Raw genomic sequence first — 12,075 nt, forward strand, 5'->3', positions numbered from 1 at the left:
AAAAATTTAAAAAAAAAAAAAAAAAAAAAAAGAAAGCTGCTGCTGGGCAATTGTGGGGGGGACTTTGTTTCCTCCACCCTGATCAGGGGGGTGGGGCTGGGGGGTTCCCTCATCTCCCATAGGCTCTGGAGGCCGCCTGGGTCCACATTCACGGATGCGTCCTCAAGTGCATCCTTCTTAAACCTGGGAGTCTGGGGAGGAGGTGGGAGGGACGCTTTAAGAAGTTTTATGGAAAACAGTGTGCGGTGGCTTGCCATCACATTTAAAGGGGGGCCCACAGGCACTGCTCCACCTGGCCGAGGACTCCAGCGCACAGATGCTTCTCTCTTCTACTCTCCTCGGGGTGGGGGCGGGGGGAGCCTGGGGCCGGCTCTTCGGTCCCATCACAGTGCCTCTCCTTTCCTCCACTCACGTGTCAGCTCCGTCCACCTCCTAGGCCACCGAATCCCTGCAGTCCCCCTGCCATCCCCATCAGGTCCGAGTCACAGCCCTCGCCACTCTCAGGACGGCTCCTCGTGCCTTGTCTGTTTCCAGCGGCTGGAGCGTGCTTTGGGAGAGCAGGGCCGTGCCCGTCCACCTCGTCTGCCGCTGAATCCATGGCACCTGACAGGTGCCTGTGGGGTGGACACTCAGGATCTACTGAGGTAGGTGTTGTAGCCCCCCAGTTCTGAGGTTTAGGAAGGTTACACTCAGCCAGGAAGTGGCAGACAAAGGATTCGAACTTGTGTTTGATTTTGAGTTTGGTGTTTTCCAGAATGCCATCCTGTAGGTTGTGTTTCTGACACAGGCATGTGTGTCACTGAAAGCACTCTCCTTATTTTCTTTTTAAATTTTTATTAGAGAAAAGCGGGGAAGGTTTGGGGCCTTGGAAAAAATAACAGGAACGGATTGTAAGCAGAGACCTCTGCTGGCCACGGGGAGGGAGCCCCGGCATCCTGATACTTTGCAGTCTGCCGGGGAGTGGGGCCAGCCAGCACTCTGCCCAGCCATGGTTTCAGCAGCGTTACTCATCTGAGTGTGCGACCCAGCGAACACGGTCTGTTTTCGATTCTTATCTCTCTGGTGGCGGGCTCTCAGCCAGCAGGCAGATCAAAAGACGGAATGTGTTCATTTGGCCATTTTTTTAAAAAACCGAGGTACAAGGGTGCATTTCTTAAAGACGAGGGCGCCGTGGATTAGATTATCCATGGAGTTGAACTGGTCTGGCTTTTGTGCTTTTTTAAGGGTTCATCTCAAGTTTCTTTTTCTGGTTGAACAATTTTTTTCAACATTAATAACTAATGGAGAAGGGGAAGAGGCAAAGTAGAACCATATGGCGGCCCAAACACAAACCTCACTTGTGGCCGGAAACTTCTGATTTGTATCTCTTTTCATGTGATCAGCTGTTGGGCTAGATAGTAGAAAAGGATTCAGTTTGAGGCAACAGCAAGAGTGAATGTAATTTTTATTTAGTTAGTTATTTTTTATAGCTTTTTAAAAAAATTATTTATCTGGCTGCGTAGGGTCTTCGTTGTGGAGTGCGGGATCTTTAGTTGCGGCGTGCGGGACCTTTAGTTGCGGCATACGAACTCTTAGCTGCGGCATGCGGGATCTAGTTCCCCGACCAGGGGTCGAACCCGGGCCCCCTGCATTGGGAGTGCCGAGTCTTAGCCACTGGACCACCAGGGAAATGGAAGTCCCTGTAATTTTTATTTTTTTAACCCAGATGTACTGTATGTCACATGTCTTTTCTTAGACATTGGCTAGTAGCTGTGTGACTTGGGGCAAGTTACTTCTCTAAGGCCCTATTTTGCCACCACCCCCCCTTTATTTATTTGACCGCACCATGCGACATTTGGGATCTTAGTTCCCCGACCAGGGATCGAACCCGTGTCCCCTGCAGTGGAAGCGCGGAGCCCTAACCACTGGACCACCAGGGGATTCCCTCGCCCTTCTTTAAAACAGGGACAGGGGCTTCCCTGGTGGCGCAGTGGTTGAGAACCCGCCTGCCGATGCAGGGGACATGGGCTCGTGCCCCGGTCCAGGAAGATCCCACATGCCGCGGAGCGGCTGGGCCCGTGAGCCGTGGCCGCTGAGCCTGCGCGTCCGGAGCCTGTGCTCCGCAACGGGAGAGGCCACACAGTGAGAGGCCTGCGTACCGCAAAAAAAAAAAAAAAAAAAAAAAATAGGGACAGTAACCATATCTATATGCAGGGCTGTTTTGAGGATTAAAGGAGGCGATGCAGGCTCTTTTCTCCCTGGCTGCTTAAAGATCAGCCGCCATCATGAACAGCACAGTAACTGTCCGGACCAGGAAGTTCACGACCACCCGACTACTTCAGCGGGAACAAATGGTCACTGATGTCCTTCATCCTGGGAAGGCAACAGTACCTAAGACAGAAATTTGGGGAAAACTAGCCGAAATGTACAAGACCACACCAGACGTCATCTTTGTGTTTGGGCTCAGAACCCGTGTTGGTGATGGCAAGACAACTGGCCTTGGCATGATTTAGGATTCCTTGGGTCACGTGAAGAAGGATGAGCCCAAACAGAGGCTTGCAAGACATGGCCTGTACGAGAAGACCTCAAGACAGCAGCGAAAGGAACGCACGGGTGGAGTACAGACAGTCATGGGGACTGCAGAGGCCAGTTTGGTGCAAAAAGGAGTCAGCTGGGGACTGGACACGGCAGAAGGAGTAAAGATTCTGCGGTGATTGTGCAGAGTTTTCGTGAGAGAAGACCTTTCACGTGAAGAAATAAATAAATAAATAAATCAAGGCGGCGACGCGGGTAGAGTTTACGTGGTGCAGCGCCTGGCACCCCCGCCCCCTCCTGGTGTCCTTCTCCTTATTCTCGTTATTGTTAAGGGGTCACCTGAGGCAGTAGCTCGTGGCATGCTAGCCTCTCTCCTGCCTTCTGCCTTCTGGGTTTTTTCCTCTCCCTGCCCTACTTCGCTTTATTCCTGTTTCACCCGATCTTTCCTGTGGCCCCGTGGGCACTCGTGAGCCAGCTGGGGGTGCCGGTGGTGAAGGGCGAGGCGGTCCCTGCTCCCTGGGGCGTGGCCACAGAGGGGCAGTGGAGAAACCGACGGAGGCGTGAACTTCACCACCAGAACAACGGCGGGAACGCTGTCTTGACCAGTGCAACCAGTTGTTTATTATGCCACGTCACTTGGAATTAGGTTTAAATCCCCCCAGCAGCTTGGATTGGTCTGACACCTTTGGTGTTATCTGAACCTTCCTTACAAAGGCTGTTAAGCAGGTCAGGTGGGCAGTTTGGACAGAAACCGTCCAGCCCTTGGGTGGTCGACACCAACCACATGTTCTCGCCAGAGGCCCTCCTTGGGTCCCGAGGCAGCAGAGCCTGTGACACTCACACCCCGAAGTGAACTCCCGGCTTTGTTTGGACCTGTCCTTTTATTTAAATTGCTGTGCAAACTTGTGATCCATGGGACTTAACGTGATTTCTTCCGCTGTTCTAAGCATTTGACATGACTAGGAGGTGGGGTGAGGTTGGGTCCGTACTGTGACCCTAGATCATAGGATTGATACCCGCTTCCACCAACACGCCGGAGCACCCACCAGTGTGTGCGTTGCTGGCCCTGGGCTGGAGGACCGGCCTCTGCGGGCACCCACCGAGTCAGCACTCGGTGAAGAATGTTAAGTCTTCTAGCAGGAAGGAGTAACCTGATAGTTGAGGCCAGAGTTAGAACAGCTGTCCCCAGAGCATTTAGGATTCAGTTGATATCATCGCCACTGCAGGAATTCCAAAGACGGTGACATCTTGATAAGGAAGGTGGAGTTTGGGCTGGGCCCTGAAGGGTGGTAGGATTTAAGACTCTATGGGGATAGGTTGCCAGTTTTAACTAACAATATATGTCGTGTGTAAACTGGAGACATACTAAAACATTATTCACTATGTATCTGAAATACAAATTTAACTGGCCAACGCATTATTTTATCCAGCAACCCTAAGTGGGGAGGATTTTTAAGTGGAAGAACGCGTGTGCAAACTCGCATGTCTGGAAGCACTGAGTAGGACGGTGTGGTGGGTTGAGAGGGTTCAGGCAGAAGTGCAGGGGTGGGAAGGGGTGGGAGTGAGACGAATTGGTGGTGGTGCCAGATCATGACTAATGCGCCCTTGGCGGCTGCTCTGGTACGAATCTGCGAGCACACCGTGTAGTCCACACTTCTCGTTCCACATGACGACGATAATGTTGTTTTTACAGAGCATTTTATCTTTGATCAAAGAAACAGGACTGGTGGAGGGAAACAGAGTACCAGGATATGGCCCAACTTGGGAGTTTATCCAAAAGGCGAAAATTGTACCTGCTGGGGTGGAGAATCATCCAGCCATATCACAACCAGGTGCTTTTCGTGGTGGGGCAAGTCATCCATCATTCATGAGCTCTCTGTGTTTCTCTGTGCACAGCCGTAGCTTTGTGAGTTACAGTTCAGATGTATGTTTTCCTTAGGTTGGTTAGAACCTGGCCGTAGACTTTGAAAAGTCCAGGCACAGATCTTCAAGGGTGGCTGGATCTGGGCGCTCCGGTACTATCTCCACGGCCCTGCAGTGTTCAGAAACACAGGGAGGTACTCCCCCGATGCCTGCTGCAGCCCAGGCCCTGCACCCCCAACCCAGCTGCCCTGGCAGAAAGGAGGTGAGCCGTGTATCCCTCCATCGCCCCTGGAGAAGACTCCTCTGCCCCGCATATGCCAGGGGCTGAGGCCCTCTCGTTGCCCACGCGTGGTGGTGGAGTAGAGATCACCCCTGCCCAGCCATGTGGAGTGAGGAGCTTTGTGACCAGAAGAATAGGAAAGGAGGCTGGGCAGGCAGCAGGAGTGGCCATTGATGACAGCTGGTACCACGGATCAACCCCTTGCGCTGCTGCCTTAATCTGCGTTGTCTGTGCTTCGAAGGACATGAGTTACAAAGTGGGGTGTGGAGGGGGAGTGGAGTCCCTCCTGCTCCTTTATGCCGGCCTTGAAAGTACCCAGATCTACTTGGACAGGTAGGGAGGGCTGGATCCCATTTTCTAGAAAAGTGGCTGCCACATTTTTTGATGTCACAGGCCAGAGACATTTAAAAGAGAAGAGGAGGAATAGGTCATTGGTTGTGAACCTTTAGAACAAGAACAAAACCTATCGTTTCATCAAGTTACGGACACCTTAATATCAAAAAAAAAAAAAACAAAGGCATTCTCAAAGGATGGATACGTTTAACCATATGCAGAGCCTAATAGTGTCTTGATGAGAGGCTTTCTTTACCTGAATTACTTGCACTGAAGCAGTGAGGCTCTTACAGTGGCCCAGCAGCCATCTGTGCCTGATGCAGCTCACCTGCTGTGTTTGCCAGGTGACCAACCTCGGGCCCAGCCCAGGTCTCCATGGCTGGTTAACATCTGAGCAGGGGCTCGAACCCAGGTCTCTCGGTTCTCAGTCTCGCACTGCCGCTGTGCTCCTTAGGGTCATATAGTAACACAGACGCCAGGACTTTCACTAAAACTCCCGCTCTGTCTGTCTGCTGCTCTGGAACTACATCACAGGTCATATTCCTGGTTGGAGCCATGGTGAAATTGTCATTGGTATCCATCAGAGTTTAGTTCTTGACTATACACTCTTTGGGTGAAGATCCTTGCTACACACCAATTTATTAATTTAAAAATAAAGCCGATTGGCACCTGGGAGGCTCCGTGTTGTAAAACTCCTCCCTTCCTCCTTCCCACATACGTCAAGCACTTGCTCTGTGTCAGGCAGTGCCCTGGGCACTGAGCATTCAGCGGTGAACAGGATCAAAGCCCTCGCCCTGGTAAAACCTGCATTCTAGGGAGAGAGACATGACCACAAATCAGTGAAAAAAAATCCTTTCAGTTAGTGTAAGTGCTGGGAAGAAATTATTGAGATACTTTCGATCCGTGGATTAGCCTCTTGGATAGGAGTGAAGTCAAGCCTGTTTTATACCAAATCCCATTATATTGTAAGCTTCTTCTGTTGGGGGACTTAGCCACCCGCAACAGGACTGGCGGGAAAGGGGCAGCATGGCTCTGGGCAGAACTGGATCTCAATGGTGCATTTTCATCCAGTGCCTGGGGCAGTACAGCAAATTCAGGTGCAGCCTAGGCCGGGGCTGCCGTCCAGGCCGGGGCTGCCGTCCAGGCCGGAGCTGCGGGCTGAGAATGACAGGCAGCAGTGGTGTTGGGGACCGAGGGGCAGCAGGGGCGTCAGTGCGTCGGTTCCTGATGTGCACGCGTTTCCCCACGCTGGACGCTATGCTGGGTACTGAATGCGTCATCGTCGCATGCCATCCCCAAGCGGGTTGGTTTTTCTGAGCCCCACTCTACAGGTGAGGAAAGGCAGCTTGGTAGAGAAGCAAAGTGACTTGCCCCAGGCCAGGAGGCCAGTGAGTCCTAGAGTCAGGAAGTCTCACTTCAGAGCGTGTTTGCTTGGTCTTCACTGTGCTCCAGGACAAGTCAGGCCAGGAGTGTCAGGGCCCAACAAGTAAGCCAAGGAATCAGCCCAACACAATAGTGATGCCAGGGAAAGGCTGTAGCGTGATAGGCAGGCACGTAGGTGCCCAGGGCCCTTGCACTTGGCCAACGACAGGAAAGCAAGGCCACTTCAGATCCCAGCTGCCTTGGGTGGAAGCTGTTAAAATCTTCCTTGCCTTGATCTGGACTTTTTTTTTTTTCCAGGTGAAGGGTGCCATAGCTGAACAGGGGTTGGGTGGGAGGGGGTCATTTCCCAGCAGAGTGTGCCTTTGGCGTGTGCTCTTCTTCCTCTGAGCTGTCCGTTAAACCAGAGTTCCGGTCAGAGGGGGAGACCTCTCTCTCTACTCCTTTCTTCTTGTGTGGGCCTTGGGCAACCTCACGACTCCGGGCCTCAATTCTCTAATCTGTAAAACGGGGATAATAACTGCTTCACAGGATGAATGTGAGCTTCCGGTAGACAGTATGCCATCTGTAAAGGGCCCAGCATAGTGCATGATACGTGGCAGACGCTTGGTATTCTCAGCACCAAAACTAACTGAAAACAGCCCCATTTTTGTTTTGTATGTCTTTCTACTTGGGGAGGTGGGTACACAGATGGGTGTTGCATCCAGAAGGAGTTCCGAAATAAGCACATTGTAGACAGGGGTTAACGGTGTGTGTGTCTCGTGTCTCGGGGGGGCTGGCTGCCCGGTGCCGCTCAGTGTATGAGAAACGGCTGTGAGTCACCCGGCAGCGTCACCATCTCACAGGTGTGCCAGACAGCGCCTTCCGGGCTGAGTTCGGAGGCACCCCTCCATCAGCAGAGATGCTTCGAGAAGCCCACGGAGGCTGGTGGTCTCCGAGGTGACCGTGTCCCCATCCGTGCCTCTCTGGTGGTGGCGAGGGCCTTCCGGGGGAGCACAGGAACTGCTGTGACTGGCCGCCCCTCTGCTGAGCTGCTCTTTGGGTGTCTTTGCCACATGATTTAACTTTTCCATTTGGAAGGGTTATTGGTGCAGTTGGCAGCCGCTCGTCGGGTAAACGATATGGTGGGGCCTCCGTAAACCCGGGCCCATGAAACGAATAAGTCAGCACGTTGGAAATATAGCATGGAAGTGACTCAAGCCTGAAGGAATCCATTTTGGAGAACGCTGCCTTCCCTTCCTGGAATATTTCGGTGGAAATTGATGTTTGAGTTGGGAGGAGGAGGCCAGAGGCCTGGTTCCTAGCAGGGCTCTGTGTCCCACTCAGCAGCGTTTGCCCTGGGATTCAGCCCTGCCCGCCAGCCACCCGAGGGGCCCCCCTCCTCAGTGAGGGGCCCAGGAGGGTGAGCCTGAGTGCAGCAGCTGGAGCTCGGCGCTGAGGGAAGCTGGTGGGAAGCTACCTTTGCAGCAGGTAGGATTGACTCCGTAAGCCAACCTGGTAACGCTTGGCTGGGGTCCTGGAAAGTACTGGAAACTCCACCCAGCCAGGGAGCCTGTGGGAGCTCTCGGCACGGACTGGCTCTTCTTCTCAGAGCTCTCTGGACTCCTGTGTATTTAAAGTGTTTACCTTCTTCTCGGGGCTTCAGCTTGTGCTTTGCCCACCAGAGACCAATACCAAGCACGTTCGTACGTTACTAGACCACCCTGGCGACCAGGTAATTAAAGCTGCACGCAGTTTGGAAGGAAGGTTGTATTGGAAATCACGCTCCACTGTAATTCAAGAACAGGTTTCTTTATAGAGGGACACAGTTGGTGTCAGACACATGTGGAAAAGAAAAGAACAGGCCCATAATTCTGGCAGGCTCCCAAGGGCCAGATGTTAAATATGCTGACCCGGTATAGCTACAGATGCCGTTAGCCAACCTGGGTTTGATGTGTTATTTTAACCTCTGTTCTGACTTTTCCTCTCTCTCTGCCAGGTCCCCAGTCTGTGTGAAGATCTCCTGTCTTCTGTTGACCAACCACTGAAAATCGCCAGAGACAAGGTGGTGGGAAAGGATTACCTTTTGTGTGACTACAACAGAGATGGGGACTCCTATAGGTGAGCTCCTGCCCCGCGAATGCAGCAGGCGTGCCGCGCCCGCCACAGCCGCTCACCACTGCTGCAGCAGCTCAAGGACTACTGAGCTTTGACATCTGACAACCCATCAGCCTTCTTTCTGCTTGTGCTTCTGCTAGACTTTCCTCCCTCCCTCCCTCCCTCCCTCCCTCCCTCCCTCCCTCCTATCCATCGTTCCATCCAGTCGACCGGAAGATGTCTGTGGAGTACCCCCACTGGGCATTGGAGATGCAGCAGTGAACAAGAAGCCCCTGTCCTGGTGGGGCTTACAGTCTAATAGGAGAGGGATGTTGGTAAAAAAACAAAAAAACAAAAAAACAAAACAAAACAAAAAAAAAAACAGGGGCTTCCCTGGTGGCACAGTGGTTGAGAGTCTGCCTGCCAGTGCAGGGGACATGGGTTCGAGCCCTGGTCCGGGAAGATCCCACATGCTGCAGAGCAACTAAGCCTGTGCACCACAACTCCTGAGCCTGTGCTCTAGAGCCTGCGTGCCAAGTACTGAAGCCCGCGTGCCTAGAGACTGTGCTCCACGATAAAGAGAAGCCACCACAATGAGAGGCCCGCGCACCACACCGAAGAGTAGCCCCCAGTCGCCGCAACTAGAGAAAGCCCACACGCAGCAACAAAGACCCAGCACAGCCAAAGATAAATTAATTAATTAAAAACAAAAAACAAAAGAACCCCCAGCAAGCTGCTTCATTAAAATCGCATCAAATTCTGCAAAGGAGAAGGTCCAGGGTGTGCCCATGACAGGAATCCCGAGCCCAGGGAGGGCCTGCGTGCTTAAGGGCATGTGAACGAGAAGCTCGTCAGATAGACGTGCAGCTCTCCTTTCTCTCTCCATCACCCTGTCCAGGGCTGTGAATAACTAAGTCGACTTGCGTCCCTGCCCTGGGTGATCCGTGGTCTAGAACAGGAGACGACGGACGCACCCAGGAGCTGATTACTGGGTGACATGATTCCTCCAGCCAGGGCCAAGCTTATTGAGGGTAGCATAGAGAAGGCCGAGGTCGACTCCAGGAAGACTTCCCGGAGGAGATGATGTCCGAGCTAGGTTTTTAAGCCTGCCTAGGAGTTCTTAATGTTAAAAAAGACTGGGAATCCCTACACCCATCCAGTATTCCTGTGATGGATGGCTGTAGTCAGTACCTTGGAGAATGGTGGAGGAATGCCATAGGCTATAGGTTTTTTTTAGAAGCCGCAGAACCTGGGCTGAGTCTTAATGCTTTGGCCTCATGCTCTTTTGGGGGAGGGGTTGGGGCCTGAGAAATGAAAGTAGGAGAAATTCGCTGGAGGTAGCCGACATGGGCTCCAAACCAGCACTGCCCCCTTGAGCAGACGGGAACTTTGACAGATTACTTATTGTCTCTGGACTCTAGTTCTCTCATGTATTAAGTGGAGGGTGATAGTGTTCATTCTTCTAACAGGATGCTCAGTGACATGTTTCTGTGAGCAGGCACTCGTGTGTCAGACACTGAGTCACTCTTCTGTGGAGCTTGTGTCCTAGTGAGGAATCCAGAGAGTAAGCAGCTGCATAAACAGTATATATTGTTGAAGAGCAAATAAAGAAAATAATGGAAGACCAGGGGAGGGAGAGGCGGAGGGGTAAACAGGGAAGGCTCTGGCGTTGTTGGTCAAGTGTGAAATGAGACTTCAGGATGAGAAGGTTCAGTCCCACGCAGGTCTGGGAGAAGAGTGTCCTCTTTAAAGGCCCTGGGTGGGGTGACCTGTCAGGGTTGAGCCTGGCAGGGAGGCCCGAGTGGGAAACAGCAGTGAGGGGGGGGCCAGGGGTAGGAGGTGAGGCCAGAGGCCTTGAAGGCCAGGGCCATAGGGCTTGGCTCGGGGCACTTGGGGGTTGAAAGAAATAACACGTGTGAAGGGCTGAACAGCACAGAACTTGGGGGAAATTACAAAGAATTCATATTATTTAAACAAGACTAGACCACTGTCATGTGATCATGTCCCTTTCCTAGTTTCAAATGGAGGTCAGGTAAAGAATGTATTTTGGTCTAACCTAGACTGGAGGCTAGAGTTGGAGATGGGGAGAGGTAGTCAGGTTTGAGGTACGTTTTAGAAGTAGAGCCAGCAGTGTTTGCAGGTACGGGGGTGGGGCGGATGAGCAGCTGGAAGGTGGGGTCACTCACTGTCGAGGTGAGGAAGGCTCTGGGAGGGACTGATTTGGAGGCATTTTAAGCTTCAGCTGCCCATCGGGTGGACGTGGAGAGTCAGCTAGGCTGTGGGTAGTCTGAGTTCCCGGAGGTCTGTGTGGAGATGGAGGTGCAGAGGTGGGCATCCAGCTCCAAGGTGGTGAGACAAGCCCTGAGGCAGATCAGGCTCAGCCTTGGAGGGCCAGCCACTGTCCGGGTTGTGGGCATGGGGCCAGGTCTAGTCCTCACCAAGGGAGAGGTCCCTCAGGGTGCTAAGTGGGCTGACAGGCCAGGGAGCCCACGGCCAAAGGATGAGCAGCTTCACCAGGCATGGGGTTCAGGGGAGGCACCCTGGAAGAGGGGGGCCTGGAGCTCAGTCTTGCTTCTTCAAACATCATCGTTGTATTTCTTTTTTCCACCTGAAAATTTGGGCTTGCTGTGTGAGGCAGCTGTTGCCCAGCAGCCCGTGGAAGGCTGGAATCATTTGCAGTCCATGCCCAGGCCAGGCTTGCCCAGGCTGTGGTACCTCCAGGTCGCCCTGCTGGCTCCCACCTGCATTCCTGGGGCTCCGTAGGGGGCCTGGGGGTCTTCAGCTGAAGAGGAGCCCAGGGTGTCAGGGCACAGGGCTTTCCTTTCTTTCTCTTCTCGGTATAAAACTTCAAGGTCTTCTGAGTTTCTCCACACATTTCTGTCCTGTGTCGGATCGTTTGCTTAAATAAGATCCTTATGGTGTGACGGTTTGCCAGCAGCACTGTTTGAAACCTGTTAGCTGAAACAAAAAGCATTCTCTGAGGGAAATGAAAGGCCTGACTTTTGAAATCTAAGCGTTCCTGTCCATCTGTCTTTTTTCAAATGGCCTCCATTTAAGCTCTTAAATGTGTTCTGAGTGCCCCTTCCACTCAGGATATTCTGGGTAACGTTATGATTTTTCCCCCAGCTACAATTACCCCGGCTCCAGGACTAACGGCTTGAAATGCTGTCGTCTGTGAGCAGGGAGAGATGTGTCTTGAAAATTCCAGACCCCCGGTCTTCAAGAGAGATTGGCTCTTATGTCTGATCAGGTCACCTTTACATGAAAGCCAGTAGGGGTGGGACTTCCAGGCCCCCAGGGCAGCAATGGCCGTGTAACCCTGGAAACGTAAGTCAGACCTCAGAGTGTGCTGAGGAGAGCCTTGGGGTCTTGAGGAGCCGCAGGGCAGTGGGGAGTTTGGATTCTCCCGCTCAGATTCCTCTGCACTCCCCTTGGTGAGGGGAGGTGAGGTACCAAGCCTAGTTTACAGATAAGTAGTGGTGGTGACAGCACTCTGCAACCTCATCTTTGGCTCTGGATCTGGTAAGAGGTCTTTGTTGATTTTCTTCTCTCTTTTTCTTTCTTTCTTTTTTTTTCTTTTTTTTTTTTTTTTAAATGCTTAGGTGTCCCTCAGCAGAAAAAGCAGAAAG

General features: G+C 52.5%; 1 protein-coding gene and 1 pseudogene across 4 annotated transcripts in view; both read left to right on the forward strand.

Annotated features, from left to right (window-relative positions):
* Positions 1-12,075, forward strand: part of CAPZB (capping actin protein of muscle Z-line subunit beta) — a 137,774-nt gene that overhangs the window by 88,642 nt on the left and 37,057 nt on the right. For all 4 annotated transcript variants that reach the window (XM_028483473.2, XM_007104588.4, XM_007104587.4 and 1 more), the window contains one exon: positions 8,349-8,470. In XM_028483473.2, coding sequence (XP_028339274.1) covers positions 8,349-8,470 — 122 coding nt within the window. The remainder of the gene's footprint in view (positions 1-8,348; positions 8,471-12,075) is intronic.
* LOC114484800 (40S ribosomal protein S24-like) lies at positions 168-3,723 on the forward strand (annotated as a pseudogene).

This window comes from Physeter macrocephalus, unplaced genomic scaffold (assembly GCF_002837175.3).
Source record: "Physeter macrocephalus isolate SW-GA unplaced genomic scaffold, ASM283717v5 random_35, whole genome shotgun sequence".
NCBI lineage: Eukaryota > Metazoa > Chordata > Mammalia > Artiodactyla > Physeteridae > Physeter > Physeter macrocephalus.